At 36.4% G+C, this 14,971-nt stretch overlaps 2 protein-coding genes across 2 annotated transcripts; both read left to right on the top strand.

Annotated features, from left to right (window-relative positions):
• The first annotated feature begins 141 nt into the window (after nucleotides 1-141).
• Nucleotides 142-9,037, top strand: LOC107801872 (protein-tyrosine-phosphatase IBR5). Its single transcript, XM_016625277.2, has 5 exons — nucleotides 142-518; nucleotides 5,679-5,778; nucleotides 7,410-7,467; nucleotides 7,818-7,924; nucleotides 8,388-9,037. The coding sequence occupies exons 1-5, from the start codon at nucleotides 285-287 to the stop codon at nucleotides 8,699-8,701; spliced, it is 813 nt and encodes a 270-aa protein (XP_016480763.1). The 5' UTR covers nucleotides 142-284; the 3' UTR covers nucleotides 8,702-9,037.
• Nucleotides 9,038-12,048: 3,011 nt separating this feature from the next.
• On the top strand, nucleotides 12,049-14,926 carry LOC107801871 (clathrin coat assembly protein AP180-like). The gene has a single exon (XM_016625276.2). It carries the CDS (start codon nucleotides 12,437-12,439, stop codon nucleotides 14,864-14,866), a length of 2,430 nt encoding a protein of 809 aa, XP_016480762.1. The 5' UTR covers nucleotides 12,049-12,436; the 3' UTR covers nucleotides 14,867-14,926.
• Nucleotides 14,927-14,971: the final 45 nt, after the last annotated feature.

The raw sequence follows: 14,971 nt of genomic DNA, 5'->3' as shown, positions 1-14,971 counted from the left end.
AAAACGTGGCAGAGATGGAAAAATTCAGAGATAGCACGTGTCCATAAAGCGAAATGCTATTCCGAAAATACCCTTACTACCCCAAAGCTAGCTTCTATAATAGTAGTAAAGTAATATAAATAGAAACCTATACAAGTCAAAATCACCCAAAAGCACACTGGGCAAAGATCTTTATACTTTCGCCATAAAAAATCCACAAAAACCGACTTCACTTCAAATCAATTATTTTACTTATCTATAGGTCATTCGTTCTAATTAGTTCACACAACAAATCAATCAATATTATGAGGAAAAGGGAAAGGGAAAATCCATGTGGTGTTTGTGGGCATTATCACAAATATGAGGAAGGCGAAGTTTGTGGGATCTGTGGACACCGAATGCCTGCTGTTTCTGAAAAGGGGATTCAACTCAGTGCGTTCCCTTCTGAGATCTTGCCTGAGTTTCTATTTTTGGGTAGCTATGATAATGCTTCTCGTGCTGAGCTTCTCAAAACTTTTGGGATTTCTCGTATTCTCAATGTTAGTAGTATTCTTTTACTAATTTGTCCTCAATAAATTTGTCAGTATTGGATTTAAGTTATATATACTGATTATCAATTGCATGTTTATTTGATTATCAATTAATGCTTATCAAAAGTGTACCTTATAAGTAACCTGATAGTATAAAAAATGTTTACATAGTATTTAAACTCATTACTATTTATTATTGTTTTCTGTCTTTTGCTATTTCTTGGATTCCTGTGAATACAGTCAAACCTCCCTATAACAGCCGCAACCGTGTTTGTTCCGATGTTTTCTGGATGTTATAGTGAAATGCTGTTAAAGAGGACATATATTATTCAAGAAAACTTGGTTTATATAGTGAATGACTGTTATATAGGGATGTTGTTATAGATCCTTTTGGAATGAAATGGAATTAAATAGAGTCGGTCAGGAGGATTCATCTAGTCGACCCCAAGTCGCCAACTAATGTGGTTTTGCGCCATGATTATTTGATTCCTTGAGTTGAGTTGGTTTTGGAGTGTAACGGAACTAAATAGAGCATAAGGGATGAACAAAATTCATATTAAAAGAACCCAAGGCTTAGTCTGTTGATTGAATAGTTAGATTGCTTTGGGAGCAAAAGTTGAAAGATTTAACAGTGTGTTGGGTGAAGTAGCAATCAGTAGACTTGTTCTGCTTGGGAATTTTTTCTCTGATCAAAAGTGCGTGCCTGTGATTGAGGGATTTTGGGATCTAGTTAGTATTTCTTGCATTAGCTTTTTAAGATATGAAATCACTCAACTTGATGGCTTAACTCCTTAATACTTTGTCTAAAGAGAGCTGGATATAGAGGTGGATTTAAAGGCAGTGTCTGAATTATTACCTATTAAACTTTGGTTAAACTTTTTATACACACATATAGTCGGCTTATAAGCATTGGTTGCAAACTTCACCTGCTTAATATGCTGGATCTACTGGATTTGCCTCCGATAGGATGGGAATGTACCTGAATTTCCTGGTCAGATAGTACCTTTTACTTTTTTGAATTTAGAAAAGGGAGAGCTTTCGCCATATTTTGATTAACGAAGAAGCAAACATTACTTAAGCACCCAAGGCCCAAGGGTGTGGCCTAGTAATCAATGAAGTGGGTTAAAACCATGAGATCTCATGTTCAATTCTCAAGAGAGACAAAAAATACTAGGTGAATCCCATCTATTCAAGCCTAGTGGATAGAGTTACCTGGTACCTGTTGCTGGTGGGCGGTAGTTGGTATCCCGTGGAATTAGTCAAGGCGCACGCCAACTGACCCGAACACCGTGGTTATCAAAAAAAGAAAAGAAAAAAAGAAGCAAGCATCACTTACACTTTCCACGAGTCACTCACACAGGATCTAGTGATGAGATGGGAGAGGGGCTAGGAATTGAGTTTATCACTTTTGTTTTTCAATACTTATCAATGCGTTTGTTTGAATCATGTAAGAAATCTTCCTTACTGGTTAGTACTGTCTAGATAATCATTCACAAGTTTCAAGCCTAGCTTTGCCTTAGGTGCTTTAAACTTGCAAGAAATTAGGGTAGTGATTTTAACCTTAAAGATGGCCTTCCCCCTTTTCTTTTTTAATAACCGTGGTGTCTGGGCCAACTTGTGCGCACCTTGACTAATTCCACGTGATACCTGCCACTTCCCACCACCAACAGGTTCCAGGTAACTCTTTTTTTTTTTATAACCGTGGTGTCTGGGCTAACTTGGCACACCTCGACTAATTCCACGGGATACCCGCCACTTCCCACTACCAACAGGTTCCAGGTAACTCTATCCACCAAGGCTTGGATAGATGGGAAGAAATCACCTAGTGTTTTTTGCCTCCGCTCGGACCTCATGGTTCTCAGCCACTTTATTGACTACTAGGCCATACCCTTAGGTGCAAGATGGCTTTTTCTTCTTATAAGGATACTTCTTGAAGGAGTAGAGGATATGAATAGTGCAGGTGCGGAAAGATTGTCTCATAGGGGGCTATTATGTACAATAAACATGCTGTCAGCTAGGTGCAGAAGAGAAGCAAATGGGGTCCTCTCTTACTTGAGCATTTAGTTTCTTTCCTTCTTATCTTTGTGAATTTGCAAATGTACCCTCATCTTAAATGAGGTACTAACTAGCACTGATTTTTAGTGTCAATACAATTTGTACCAAACTACTTCATAAAAGATACTGTAACCCTTTGAAGAAAATGCTAAAATTGCAGATATAACCAGGGATTAGTCTGTTTAGCAAAGCACATATTACATTTCAATACCGGCCTTTTCTCTAGGAAAGGATCTGTGGATATGGTTCTTTGTTATCTTATATTGTTTACCACTTATATAAAAAGAACAAAACTTTTAGTATTTGCCACTTAGCCAGAAAAGGAAGGATGCAAGTGTGAGACGATGCAGCCAGTGCTAGGTGAGTGTTTGGGAGTTCTCTTTGTAGGTTTATGCTTGTGAGAATGCATGGTGGCTTGATTGATCTGTAATTTATAGTTCATAGTTCTTCAAATCCTCAGTTATCAGTTATGATTGCTAAAAACCCTTTTTAGTGGTCATCAGTATTTGATGACAGGAGGTTTGAGGGAAACAATGCTGCTTAATTGGATTAGATCTTCTTAAGCTCGTGTCTAAGCATGTGCATGAGAAAAGTTCAATATTTAATGTACTTGTATAATAAAATTTTCTATTGGACCATCTTCAAATGCATTATTTGTCTGGAGGCAAAAGGTCATGAGTCAATAATGTGCCAAACATACCAAGGGTTATAGAAGTGATCAAGATAGTATGAACTTGCTAAAGTTGTCTCTGTAACTTTAGCAGTGATTGTCACGGCTGTAACATGTGAGTGTGCTTGTACTTATGGAGTATGGTGACATAAGGTACAATCTTGTAAGAGTGGAGTTGCTGTTATCTCTGAATAGCCAAAACGGGAAGGGAGATAAATGCCCTCATAGGTCATAACATATCAGCTCAGTCTCTATCGTTGGACCAACCAGTCCTATTTAAATAGGTCTACTGTCTTCTCAGATTTTGTGAGCGCTCTCACTCTAGTATAGTCTAGTCTCTCTAATCTACTCTTTTTTGGCTCGCTCCCAGCCCCTATCAGAACATCTTGTATGGAGCTAGCTCTCTACTTTTGTTATCGCTGCATCTTCTTGATGCCATTCAATGAATCTACTTTCTTTATCACAAAAAAAAAAAAGTCATATCATATTAGCTTGGATTTTGTTTTTTGCACCTTCATTTTATTCATTAAATAATTTTTAACTTACCAAAAAAGGAGAAAAGAAGATCCATTTCAGAAAAAAGAAGAAGAGCATAATTCCTTTTTAGGTTGAGTGCTTGACCAGCTGTAGTGTATCCTGTTTTTATCTGTCTGCACATTATTGATTGAGAACCTTTTTTCCACTTTTATTTATTTAATTATATGGTAACCTAGCACTAAATCAAACTCCCTACCTAAGATCCTGGCAATAACCTTCTCCACTTTGCTCTCTTGGTGACTCGAACTCCCAACATATCATGGTTAGAGGGCCCTTGTTATTAGTCATTCTCTCCCATGTCATTATTGATTGGGGATCTTGATTAGCTATCTTGCATTACTAATTAATGAAGGAAAAGGTGAAGTTTGCAGTTCCATTTTTTCATATATATAATGGAAATTCCAAGACAACTTGCATACACCTCGACTGTTCTACCGAGCACTTGCATCCTCTCACCATTAAAGATATTGGGTAATTGTAGCCACCAAGGCTTAGTAGATGCAAAGGAATCAATTAGCTTTTTTCCCCCTGTTGGATCCGAATCATGCTCACACCCTTGGGTGCGAAGTCTGCAATCCCTTAGGCAACTTAGCAGTTGAATATTTATATCACATAACAACTAGAACCTGATGAGGTTTTTTATATTCTCAACTGAGTTGAGCTGCGTTATCTAGGGATTAGACTGTTAGATGTGACTGAAACGTCGCAAAAAGGTACATTGCTAATTTACTTCCCTACTCATTCTACTACACATGGCTGTTTTTCTCTAATTTATTTATAATGCAATACAATGGTGAGAAGATATTTACCATCTAGAACAAACTGAAATATTCTAGTTCTCCTCTTGCCATTCTAATGTTCACTTGTAATTGGTCTTAAACTTTATGAAGTGGAAAACATGGTTAGGGATATGCCTCTTCAACATGGACGAAATGTTAGAAAACACAGTTATGTTGAATGTTGACAGTACCTGTCTTGGAGAGGGTTTCTTTGCCAAATTCATGTCATTCTTTGGACTAGACTCGAGGAATAAGGGGGAGGGGTTTCGAATGTTTTGCTAAATGATACTCTACAGTGGGAGATAGAAGCAGTGCGAAAGGAGACCTTGGAAATCCTATGGGCTATATAGATGATCTGTTTTTTTAAGAACTTGTGATCTTTCTATTTACCTGGGGGAGTGACTCTTATCATTTTATTTGTTATTTTTTATTTGATTAGGCAACTCCCCTCATTCTTTAAATTTGATACTAGAAGATGGATGAACGGATGGGTAAACAAAAAGAAGCTATTGTACTTTAGACTATCTATAAGAGGAGACCATATGAAAGAATGTGAGGGATTTAAGAACGTGCCCCTTCTGTAGTGTTCGTTTGTTCTCGTTCTCAAAAGAGAAAGAAAAGGGTTTGACAGGGCGGGGGGAATGTAAAGGATTCTTTGGCTCGTGACAGAGACACAACACATATACACATGCAGAGAGATTTTTCCCAGTGGTGGAGGGCAGGGTTGGGAAGAGGGGATGTTTGTGTTTCCATTTTTCCTATGTCCCATTTTCTTGTAAAAACACGAATATGACAAGTGTTTAGATTTTAGCAATGTCACATATTTTAACATTTTCCCAAGATAAATGATGCTGGTCTCACTAAGGACATTTCTTTCTTTCTATATTTATTTGTATGGTATTTTGCTCCTTTGTATGGACTCGGATAAATGAACTAGATATATGTACTTTTGGATCCATAAAACCATAGTGGAAAGTATATACTTTTCTCTTGAATCGTATTAGATGGTTCTTTTTTCTTTCTGGTACTTGAGAAATCATTCATTGACATGACTTCCATGTGCTCTTTGTGGCCCATGTTCTTGATTGTTGACACTGAGTATTCACTTTTTTATTTTTTCTATGTCAGACAGTACCTGCTTGTCAGAATCTTTATAAAAATTCGTTCACTTATCACTGCCTTCAAGATGACCAAAATTTGCCATTTGATGATGCTATCCAATTCTTAGGTGAGTATCATTCTCTTTACTTTGTTGAACCTAGCACATCTAATCTTGATTTGGAGATCTATGAGACATTTCTTTTGTTTTTTTAAATGAAAAGGTAGGGATCTCTATGAGACCCTTCTCTTTAAAGTAGTTCTTTAGTTTGGTCAATTATTTGCTGTTGCAATCCTCTTAAGGTGCCTCGTTCATTGGAAATTATGGAGTGAGGACTGATTTGTGTGAACAAACTAATAATGCATACTATTATTTCTCAATCCCAAGTAAGTTGGGGTCCGTCATATGAATCATTATTGTCTACGTCATTCCAATTAAGCGTGTCTTTGTTCAATATTATAAATTATTAGTTTCTCTAGCTGTGTAGCACTAGAAGCATTCTACATTTTTTCCTGGCACATAAATAGCGGACAAGACTATAAGAATCTTAGCAAACAGTGGACCTAAAGTAATGTACTGAGATGAATAAAATCTTATCCCAAATAATTGGTAGTCTATATAGATCTTTTCCTTTCATTTGTCCCTATCTTTGTTAGCTCTGCATGAATCCAAGATGTTGTAGGTCTATAGATAATTTCATTCCATGTGATTTTAGGCCTACCTCGTTCCCTTTTAACTCCTTCAATCTCCAAGATTTTACTTATATGGACTGGTGCCAGTGCATCTGCAGGTCGACATAGGACATGACCTGATCATCTTAAGGGACATTCTCTCATTTAATCCATCACTGGTGCTACTTGCATTTTATGCTGAATGTGATTATTTATAATCTTGTATGATCACACATCCATTTTAACGTTTGTGTGTCTACGACACTTATCTTGTGGATACGTTAGGCTTTGAAGCTTATTATTTATACAAACTAATAATCTATCACCAAACAATTTTGTTGATATTGCAAAATGTGATATTTAGGCTGTAGTGTTGTTTAGTGGAGTATTCTTCACCATATGGATAGAAATAATATAACAATTATGGTATAAATAATTCCGACTAATCCCAAAATCAAAAGTTCAACCAAACACAGGATAAAATAATTCCGTATTTTATCCCGGAATTATTATCCCTTACTCACAAACCAAGCCACCCCGCGAAGGTATGGCCTCTTGCTTTCCATGAGATTGTGAACCAGCTTCTGAGTTCACTTCCTCATCTACAGCCTTCTTCTTTGTGTTTTACTGCTTTGCCTCTTTAGTTCATCTTCCTCTGCCTCTGAAGGTACAAAAAACCATAGCGAGTTAAACTGCTATATAAATGTATTAGATTGAGTTTTGTTCTCTGCTGGACATTGAATGGTAGCTTTCTCTAGTTGAATGTTGAGCCATGTAATGTTTGATTATCACAGATTTGTTTACAACAGGTTCACCTGGAAAGGCGATCTTGTTTTTCTTTTTTTTTTTAAAAACATTCTAGTAAGGTTCTTTATACATGTATTTCTACATGACAGCATTTAATATGTTTCAACTGAAGCCTCCGTTTACATGTCTCTAGCTGTTGCATCATTACTAACGAAGACACCGTCGGCCTTGACTGCTACAGTAGATATCATGCTTATGACCTCAAGCTTGTTCTCCAGTGTTCTTTCATGTTTTGTTGGAGGCATTGTGCTGGCTAATCTGAGAATATTTCTTTTTGCGCAGAACAATGTGAAAAGGATAGGGCTCGTGTTCTTGTGCACTGTATGTTAGGCAAAAACAGGTAAGGAGATTGATTATCAATTTTTCACATAAGCCTCATTACATTTTGCCTTTTTCCTTTCGTGTTTGTGCTTTATCCTTTTCTCCTCCATTCTCTTGTTCTCCCTTTGTGGGTTTTCCACAATTAAGGTATAGATGTTAAACTTGTGCTCTTTTTTCAGCTTCCTCTCAGAAACTTAAACAACCTTTAGTGCTAAAACATAATATTTCTCACTGAGAATGATAAATGCAGTAAACTGTTACAGCAGTTTTCTGGAGTGGCTTTCAATTGATTGTTCATGCAGAAACCACCATTTTGGTTTGTGCAAGGTTTTTATATATAGAACTCATAGACTTGTGCTTTTTTGATAGGTCGGCAGCCATTGTAATCGCTTATTTGATGAAAAGTAGAAGATGGAACCTTGCACAGAGCCTTCAGTGGGTGAAAGAGCGAAGACCTTCTGTTGACCTAACTCAAGGTCTACATACTCTGCTATCTTTATAAGGATTTCTTCTTTTACATACAGTTGAAAAGCGAAAATATTAAGGTACTAACTCTACACATTCTGAGAAATGCAAATCTGTGAGATGACAAACCCTGGTATCCATATAGTTAAAGAGGTCAGATAGTTGATCTTGATTTTGGATGCTATTTTCATACTCGAATGGTAAATTGAAAAAATAGGGATGGGAAAAACTGCACAACATTAGTGCATCGTTGGTGATATAAACTGTGACCAAGCTAATAGAGTTAAGTCATTATGTAGTGACTTCTAGAATTAGAAGATCAGAGCCCGTTAACCTTTGTGTTGGTGAGTTGCCAGCTCACAAAACCTTTCTTTCTTCACTTGGGCTGTGGCTGCTCTTTGAAACTGATATTAGTTAAAAAGTTTACTTCTAGCTTTGCGTCTCTCTGACGCCTTCTTTTCTTTACCTCTACAGAGGTCTACCAACAGCTACAGGAGTACGAGCAAAAGATCTTGGCGTCACTTGAGAACCAGCCCTGCCCCGTCATGCCAGCCTTCCCTTCTCCTGTGACATCCTTCAACTTTGGCTTCCCAAAGCCTAGCGACCCCATTCCTCCTCCAGCCTTCAATAATTCTAGTGCTCCTTCACTTTTTGCCCGTCCTGCTTTTGACATTCCTCCACAGGAATTCACTTTTGGTGCTGCTCATAATCAGGGCAACGTCTCACAAAGCCCTTTGAGTGCCAATCAAAATCCAAATGGTAGCGACATTTCCATGGATGGTTCGTGATACTGCATGCCTTTTGCCTTGTGAAAAGTCCTCAACTTCAACGAGTATTCAGAAAGTTATGCCAGTTGCTGACGCCAAGAGACCAAGTTTTTCAGAAGTTTGGATGTAAAGTGGGAGTAAGTGCTGTATACATCACTAGATGTAGAGTTGGACATCCCTGTAACTTAATGTGCCATCAAATGGACTCGTTATTCAGGAAATCCAAGTAACTCTTGCCTAATCTGTACGAGATATTAAAGCCTGTTTTCGTGTGGGTCCTTACTAATAGATTTTGTGTAGAAAATGACTGTTAAATTACGGCAAAAGTAGGTGAAATTTGTTAACATTTTCCTTTTATACCAAGTCTCCTGCTGAGAAGCTGCTTCTCATGTTTGTGTTAAGTATAGTTAAGACTCCAAAACCTACTCAACCAGAACATTGTGAACGGTAATAATCATTGATGGTGGATGTCCAAAAACCAATCTTTCCAGAGTGAAAACAAGCCCCAGTATAAATACATCAAAAGACTTTGGCTCCCAACTTTTGCTCTTGTATTGCAAAAAGGAAGAAATTGAAGATATTCCCTTTCTCAGATTCCAAGATGACCCACAACAAAGATTTTGGAAAACATTTTCTCTAGGTTCCTGTTAAAAAGAATAGGGTATAATGCAATCTATTTTGACAATCACACAGTTGGCAAATACTAGCATAAGTAAATTGATCCTACAACAAATTGCTTCATTACCATTCAATTTGGTGTATGCATAGAATGATTATCAAAAGAAAAAGCAGTAGTCAGGAGAACCACGCGTATGTCATTCATCCAGAAAAAAGCAAAAGAACTTCTAAAGTTTCATAGAGCATGTTTGGCCAACCATTTTGTGAGGCCAAAAGTATTTTCCCCAAAAAAGTACTTTTCGAAAAATTTGAGCGGTTTGGCCAATACAAAGAAGTACTTTTGGCCAGTAGCAGAAGCAGTTTTTCTGCTTTTGAGAAGAAGCAGAAAATTCTAGTTTCTTCCAAGAAGCAGAAGCAGAAGTAGAAAATTAATTTATTCAAGACAAAACCATTCTCACCATAAATTTGATTTTCCAAATTATCCCTTACAAATTTAAGTTTTTTCTTTTCATTTTTGTTTCTAGTTTTTATCTTTCTATTAAAATTAAAGATATCATATATATATGAATCCTATTGTAACTTTCCAAAATTTTATTAACTTTTCTTGTTTTTGATTTTTTTGTGTGTGTAATGTCTTATAACTTTCTAAATTATCTTCTTCCTTTTGCACACTAAAGCAAATTATCTGCATCCTTCTTTGGATTATCAATTCTCTTCCTACAAATAATCATTTATAATTTCTTCTATTATATGCTATTAGTTCCCGAATCTTTAAAATAGTTATCAAATCTAATTTGTGAAAATGACTTACAAATAGGTAATAAATTTAAAATTGCATTGCATAATCTATCTATAATCCACATTAAGTCAAGTGGCAGCCTCACAATAGGCCACCTGGCATTTTAGGACAAAGTTTAGTAAGGTTATGTAATAATTAGTTTTTTTTATAATTTGAATTTTTTTTAAAAAAATAAACTATACATTATATGTTGTTACTAATTAGTTACTCTTTTTGAATTAGAATTTAAACAAACTTAACTATTTCTTTTACGATTTTTTTAATATATTTAAAATTATTTCTATTTTACGCTCAATGCCATTTTTCAAGTTTGACACTCAGAATCATCTAATTACAACTACCATGGCTATACATAATTTCATCCGACGACATTCTTCTACCGATACAAAATTCAATTATTATGCTAATGAAGACATTACTGCAGAGATTGATGAAAGAGATGAGCCTTCTCATATTCCTTTAGAAATGCGAGGTAAGTCTTCTACTAATATGGAGGCGTTGTGTGATGGAAGTAGAGATGAAATTGTTGAGAAATATTATCATGTGTGAGTGACTTTACTTATTATTTCATGTTGGATTATTAATATATAGTAATTTGTGGATAGACTTCTAATTTATACTGAATGATGTTATTTTAATTATTCAAATCATCATATAACAATAAGTAATTATACTAGATCATATCATATGATTTGGTATAGCAATACATGTAAAATTGATTTAAATCTTTAATATGTTTGTTTACTTTATGTTTTATATTTTAATCAAATCAAATAAAAAATAATAAAAGTCTCTTACGAGAAATATTTAAGTTCATTTTTCTATTTAAAAGAATTATAAGATCTTAATACTATCCTTTTTGGTAATATGACGCTCAAAAGCACTTTTAAAAAGATTGACCAAATATAATTTATTTACCAAATGTTGCAAAAAGTACTTTTTAAATGAACTGGTCAAACACAAACAATTTTTTTCAAAAGTACTTTTCAAAATACGACAAATTTTGGCAGCTTAGCCAAAGGAGCTCTTGATGAAACAAGCAAGTGGGGTAATACAGTAATTGGTGTGTGACCACACATGTTTTTCCTCTTTATCATGATCAATCTTTCCCTTAGAATAATTTGACTTTCATTTTTATTTTTGGTATTTGCAAACAAATGTATTCGAAAAATATTTAGATCTAATTAATTATGTAGTTGCTTGGAAGGGAAGCCTTGAAGCAATGGTAAAGTTAACTCGGTGTGACTTAGGTCACGAATTCGAGCTGTGGAATCAACTACTGATGCTTGCATTAGGGTAGACTGCCTACATCACACCCTTTGGGATGCGACCTTTCCTTGGACCTGCGTGAGCGCGGAATACTTTGTGCACCGAACTACCCTTATTATATAGTTGCTCATTGTATGTCCTTAGTACTTTGATACATGATTTTTCAGCCAAGTGTATACCTAAGTTTGCACCCAATTAATTTTCATGTGTTACAGATTTTGTATGGTTAGGTATTTATACTATATTATAGCTATAGTTAGAGTTCTAGGATTAGTTAGTATTGTCATTATCTTGGTCTATGATGTGATGATAATTACTCAATATGTTAGCTTCGTTGGTTTAATTATCTAGTATTTGAAATTTATTGGTCAGATTAATCATGAATCGCGCTGGATAGACTCGCTAAAGAAGGCAATTAGACCCTCCCTACTGTAAAGCTTTTTATAAATTTCAAAAGTTGATTTAGTCTTGGATTGGATATCTACAATGAGCAGCTGGTTAATTAGTTTAATTTTTCATATCATAATCAAAGATTCACATGAATGCTCAGCACGTTCACTATAACATGTTCCTTTGATCTCTTTTTCCTTTCTTCTTGCTCTATTTTTTAAAATTATTTCTCCCAATCTTTTGGCATAATCTCATAATCTACGTGTATGGCTATGAGTATTATTGTTAATGGCTTTTAATGTTGGTCACGTTTGTACACTATAATGTTAGGCTGAGAGAAATTCAAGGAGGCTCTCTTATTCTTCACAACACTAGTAAACTGCATTAACCAAATCGATTCAGAGAGAAAAAAAAGAAAGAATTTTCCAACTACTTTTTCAACTAACTTCTCTCTCTCTCTCACTCACTTTCATCAATCTTGAATCCAAAAAACAGTTTTTTTTGCAATATTTCTGATCAAGATCCCAAAAAAGTTGACAAATCAAGAACCCCATCCTCTTCAAAACAAAAGAATCATTCTTTTTTTCTTGTGTTTTTTCACTTGGTGATCATAATTGCCTTTTTGTAAATGCCAATGTGATCATATTGGTTATACACATTCTGTATTTGAATCAAGAAATATGCCAAGCAAGTTAAAGAAGGCAATTGGTGCAGTAAAAGATCAAACAAGCATTAGCCTTGCAAAAGTTGCAAGCAATACTTCCTCAACCCTTGAAGTTGCTGTGCTGAAAGCCACAAGTCATGATGATGTGCCTGTCGATGATCGATATGTTCAAGAAGTCATCAAACTTGTCTCCTCCAACAAAGCCTATGCAGCTGCCTGTGCTCGTGCCATTGGCAAACGTATTGGTAGAACGAGGAATTGGATCGTTGCCCTTAAATCGTTGATGCTTGTCTTAAGAATTTTTCAAGATGGTGATCCTTATTTCCCTCGAGAAGTTCTTCATGCCATGAAACGAGGGGCCAAGATTCTTAACCTCTCTAGCTTCCGCGATGATTCTAATTCTAGTCCTTGGGATTTCACAGCCTTTGTTCGTACGTTTGCTCTGTATCTTGATGAGCGTTTGGATTGTTTCCTTACTGGTAAGCTTCAAAGAAGGTATAATAATCGCGAAAGAGAAAATTCTAGCAGTCATTATAGGACTAGTATGAGTAGTCGAAGAAGGGGTGATGAGCCTGTCCGTGACATGAAACCAGTAATGCTGCTCGACAAGATTTCATATTGGCAACGATTGATTGAGAGAGCAATCGCTACAAGGCCAACAGGGGCAGCTAAGACGAATCGTCTTGTCCAAATTGCTTTATATGCTGTTGTTCAAGAAAGTTTTGATCTTTACAAAGATATATCAGATGGGCTTGCTCTTGTTCTTGATAGCTTTTTCCATTTACCATATCAATCATGTGTAAATGCATTCCAAACTTGTGTCAAAGCAGCTAAACAATTTGAAGAAATTAGTGCTTTTTATTCTGTTTGTAAAAGTATTGGAGTTGGCAGGACATCAGAATATCCAAGTGTACAAACTATATCAGAGGAATTGATTGAAACATTACAAGAATTTCTCAAAGATCAATCTTCATTTCCAGCACATACACAAACCAAATCACATTTGCTTCTTCCGGGACCTGGTGGATCAACGAGGACCACGAGCAGCAAACGTGATAGTTATGGCGGACAATCTGAATTTTCTTTGGCCACAGAAACGACAGAGCCATACTCGGAGAGGAGTATTAATTCTGGTGTTGATTCGCGTTGCACATCATTAGAAGATCTAATAAGTGCAACCGAAACATGGAAAAGTCCAGCTAATATTTCGATTGATTTGGAGGCTTATTCGGATATTCAATTTGAGAAGCAGTTGCATGAGAAGGACGATACGGGGTCTACTCATTCATTGCCTGTGTCAAATTCAATGGTTGATCTTGTATCCTTACCAGATTGGCAAGGATATGATGAAGACGACGACAGAAAACAAGAAGAGGATAAACAACAAAAGCAGGAGGCAGTGAAAGATCAAGAAATCAACAAGGAAAAAGCTGCACATCAACAAGAGCATAAACAGAATCCATCCTTAGATTCTAATTCAGCAAAAGAATGGGAGCTCGTGTTAACTGAGGCGATACCATCAACATCTTTCAACGCGTTCCCTGAACAACCAAAACCAGAAAATTTGCCTAGAAATGAAACAAGAGGGTCGTCTAATGAGGCGATGATAACACCATCAGCATCTTTCAACGCGTTCCCTGAACAGCCAACACCGGGACATTTGCCAAGAAATGAAGCAACAGGGTTGTCTACAGAGGCGATAATAACACCATCAGCATCTTTCAACGCGTTTCCAGAACAAGGACAAGAAATCGCGCCAACAAATGAAGCAATAGGGACATCATCAGAAGAGGTTTCTTCAAGCAATGGCTGGGAATTGGTGTTATTCGAAAATATTCCACAAGCACAATCAACACAATCCATGCCTAGTACAACGAACAACGTTAACAGCTTCAACTTCGCCACTCTGGACGAATTATATAATCAGAATCCAGTGCCAATGTTTCCAAATGGTGGCCAAAATTCACAATATACAGCTAGTACAAACAACTTTTGGAATGATCAGAATCTGTCCTTGAACTTGCCACCTCCAAATAATGGACTGAATGCATATACTCATCAAAATCCAGTTTTGCCAGCACCTCAACACTACAATCCATTTTTACAAGATACATCAATGGACTTGGCCATGGTAGCGGTTACAACTGCTACCACCACTGCCACTGCCACGTACCCGACTATGGCCACCAATGCTCCCTTTACATTTCCGACGTCTACTGACATGTTTTCATCATCAACTCCAGCACCTACATTCCAAGCAACTCCAACTTTTAGTGCTCAGAATTCAACTTCAGGGGCAGTGCAGAGTGGTGTGGAGGATCCATTCGCGACGTTTTCAAGTAGTGATCAGATGTTTAATGGCATTCCGAATGAGCAGAATTTGTTGCATGAACAACAGTTATGGTTGCAGAACCAAAACAAGATCATAGCAAAACATATGGCTTGATTTATATACGTGTGTAAAATGAATAAATCTTGTTGTTATGTTTACGTTTTTGCTTTTGTTAAATCTCCTTCTTTCCATTATGACTTACATTAATTGCAGCATTTT

This window comes from Nicotiana tabacum, chromosome 8 (genome assembly GCF_000715075.1).
Source record: "Nicotiana tabacum cultivar K326 chromosome 8, ASM71507v2, whole genome shotgun sequence".
NCBI lineage: Eukaryota > Viridiplantae > Streptophyta > Magnoliopsida > Solanales > Solanaceae > Nicotiana > Nicotiana tabacum.
The sequence above is the reverse complement of the archived record's forward strand: the minus strand, read 5'-3'. Positions and strand labels throughout refer to the sequence as shown.

Bases quoted from the DNA above. Each gene is read 5' to 3' on its own strand.
- LOC107801872 (XM_016625277.2), top strand. From the start codon at position 285: ATGAGGAAAAGGGAAAGGGAAAATCCATGTGGTGTTTGTGGGCATTAT. The intron at 519-5,678 runs GTTAGTAGTATT...TTTCTATGTCAG, and splicing joins GGATTTCTCGTATTCTCAAT to ACAGTACCTGCTTGTCAGAA. The intron at 5,779-7,409 runs GTGAGTATCATT...CTTTTTGCGCAG, and splicing joins TGATGCTATCCAATTCTTAG to AACAATGTGAAAAGGATAGG.
- LOC107801871 (XM_016625276.2), top strand. From the start codon at position 12,437: ATGCCAAGCAAGTTAAAGAAGGCAATTGGTGCAGTAAAAGATCAAACA.